Below are 2,970 nucleotides of genomic sequence, written 5' to 3'. Positions count from 1 at the left end.
ATAATGGAATGGTCCTGTTTTCTGAGGTGATTCCCATGTTTGGTCGAGGTTTGGAATGGAACCAGTTGGTCCCCAGAGGTGGAATGCAACCGACGTCTCACGTGACAGCGCACCTGAGAAAAATCTCACTGCTTGCCCGATTGAGAGAGGGGGGGAACGACTTAACCCTCACACATTTCTTTCTCCCCGTCTTTCCTGTCTTGGCGGGCATGGCGGTGGCGGATCAAATCCTGCACGGCGAAGCAGCAGCAGGCAGCGACACCTGTTCCGGCTCGGTTCTGAATCTCCACCATCCAAGCAGCAGCGCCAAGCAGCAACGGCACGTTGGAGGGGACCGGTTTGGCGTGGACCAGAGCAGAGCAGTGACGGCCAGACCGTCTCCCTCCCTGTCTTTCAAGTGGAGGCGGCTGGAGCTTGGGCACGGCCGGCGTTGGTTGTGGCAGGTCGTGGCGACTGCTGCTGGGTGGTGGTAATTCTGGCACACATCATCGATGCGAGTGGGGCAAGCTAGCGAGATCAGGATGGACTTAACCACATTGTTCAGTGCCTGGCTGATTAAGTTTGTGACATGATCTATTTTGTGATAGAATATACGTATGTCTTTCGCATGTTATACACACATTGGTCGTTTACTGCTCGTGTGTGTGCAACTTATGGTCAAGTGTTGAAAACAAATAAAATATAACTAAACTTCGAATAAACTGCAGCTAAAGAAATACAAGTGAGTTAATGTGAAAATTTATATATACGACAGAGATAACCTCACCATTCCTATACGAAAGGTAAATTGAATCAAATTCACCCTATTCTATCTCCCCAACCAAATGCCAAGACAGAACCATTCCATCTCGTTGCATCTAACCATGACATTCCATTCCACTTGGTTCCTCAACCAAACACACTCTTACTGTATTACATAACTAAACAGCAGCGGTTGCAATCTTTAGAAAAGAGTGTTGCATGTCAGGCAATTGTAATTAGTATCTTATACACAATGTATTCAGAGGCTTACCGCACTGACTTTGCTTCCACCAAGAATGTAAAGCGCCATTAGGGAAACATAAACTACCACTCGAGTCAATGACTCATTGGCAGCTTTCAGCACTCCTAGCTTTGTGCCGCTATTTTGAAAAGAAAGTGCCTATCAAACAAAAAAAAAGTGTTAACAAGGTAAGAAAGCCTGTGTGATCAGCATAACATCGGTATAAGAATATAACCGCCAAAAGGAATAATCGAACATCGCAATACTCTGCAAATGAAACACTCTAGTCCCACTGAGAAGTCTGTTTGCTATGCTTCTTGAGTTTGGCCAGGGCTTTTCCTTAGGGAAGTTTGGTCAGCATTTAGGTTCATTAGATCACTTCAGTCTTCAAATTAATATCTACTATTCTACTCTTGCGACTGCAGGTGCAATCAGGGCAGGCCCTGACATATCGGGGGGCCAGGGCAAGATAATAAGTCGAGGTCTTTCCTATGAACTGTAAAAATACTTCCCATTTATACATCATAGAAGTTGGTTGTCACAAAATACTGAAAAAAAGTAGATAAAAAAACTCTAATATTAACCTGGTAAAAAAAAACAATCTTAGTCTTAACGATCACTTCCTCCTACAAATAATACTCTTGCAGAAGGCTAGTTAGTCCATTGACCTATCTTCTATATTAGTTGTGAGTTGTGACAACCTGAGAAATTGTCGCTAGGCTTTTAGGCGAGGCTTGTGTGGATGTTGTTATGGTACACCAGGGTCTGAGTAAAGTGTGCTCCCTTTATTTAAAAACTAGCAAAGAACAAATTTAAAAATCCAAAAAACAAAATAATACTGCATCTAAATAATAGAAGGAACTATGTATCTTTTAGTTCATGTGAAGAAAATAGTGATTGTAGTATGCATGAAAATAAAAAAAATGGGGAGCTAAAGAAGCAGCTCAGGTGATTCAAACTTTTATGTTTGATTTTAGTGTGCAAATGCCACAAAATAAATGGTATGATACTTAATTTTAGACATATTACTCACGTCAGTATGAGTCTTTTTTCAATAAAAGAAGAAGAACCCCTCTTGTTAGAGAAGGTGGTAAGTGCTTCGAAGCTTTATTATGCTCTACCCAGGCATGTGTGTTGTTTTTTGCAAAGAAAAGAAGAGCAGGCAAGGTGGCCTTTGTTCTGTACGAGCAAAGCTATTGCTGCCGATTCACTGTCATTTTCACTTGAGTAAATAGGCCCTTGGGCTCTAAGAGATAGCTCAGTTGCGGCCCCTGAGTTATTTTGCATGCGGTCATAAGATTGTGTTAAGTAGATCATAAATTTTGTAGAGGCAGACGTAATTTTACAAATGTGTTGGTGGATAGTAAAATCATAACTTCTGCTGTAGAATTTTGGATCGTAAATTCACTTAGAAATTATTTTAAGTCTTTTCACAAATTATCAGGCATACATATGCGTAGAAACCCTATTCGAAGCATGAGTGTAGAATAGCTTATTCTATAACCCTAGTAAAAGTGTACAAAACATATTAAACTAGTGTACAAAATATAGTAATTTTTAGAATAATGTAGTAAATTAGTGACTTAGATAGTAAAAAAATCATTTTGGAATTACTACCTTTTATACACAGTTTTACTAGATTTTATAAATAGTTTGTATATGTATGAAACTACATCAAGGAGCTACAGTTTACCACTACTTTGAATCAAAGAACTTACTAGTTTTAACTATCTTTTTCATTGTAATGGGTCCTAAGAAGTGACAACCAAGCCCCACTTGCAAACTTGCATAAGCCCCCGTTGCTGCGACACACTAACCAGTGCACACATAAACCGAGGCTGGGAGTAGCCTCATACTGACTAAAGGACACACGAGTGCACTCCTCATAGTACGCAACAGGAGATGGGACCATTGCCCCCAGACATGCCCTCATGCTGCGAGATGTGAACCATTGATGCTGGCCTTAGTGGGTTTGGGACAGTGCATAT

General features: G+C 40.9%; 1 protein-coding gene across 1 annotated transcript in view; it reads right to left on the bottom strand.

Moving 5' to 3' along the window:
- LOC119339067 (ABC transporter B family member 28-like) overlaps nucleotides 1-2,970 on the bottom strand; it is a gene marked incomplete at its 5' end in the record, with an annotated part of 15,561 nt that overhangs the window by 4,111 nt on the left and 8,480 nt on the right. Inside the window, one exon of the mRNA XM_037611243.1 lies at nucleotides 1,013-1,141. Coding sequence (XP_037467140.1) covers nucleotides 1,013-1,141 — 129 coding nt within the window. The remainder of the gene's footprint in view (nucleotides 1-1,012; nucleotides 1,142-2,970) is intronic.

Source organism: Triticum dicoccoides, chromosome 7B, assembly GCF_002162155.2.
Source record: "Triticum dicoccoides isolate Atlit2015 ecotype Zavitan chromosome 7B, WEW_v2.0, whole genome shotgun sequence".
NCBI lineage: Eukaryota > Viridiplantae > Streptophyta > Magnoliopsida > Poales > Poaceae > Triticum > Triticum dicoccoides.
Note: the sequence above shows the minus strand (reverse complement) of the source record. Positions and strands in the feature narration are given on the sequence as shown.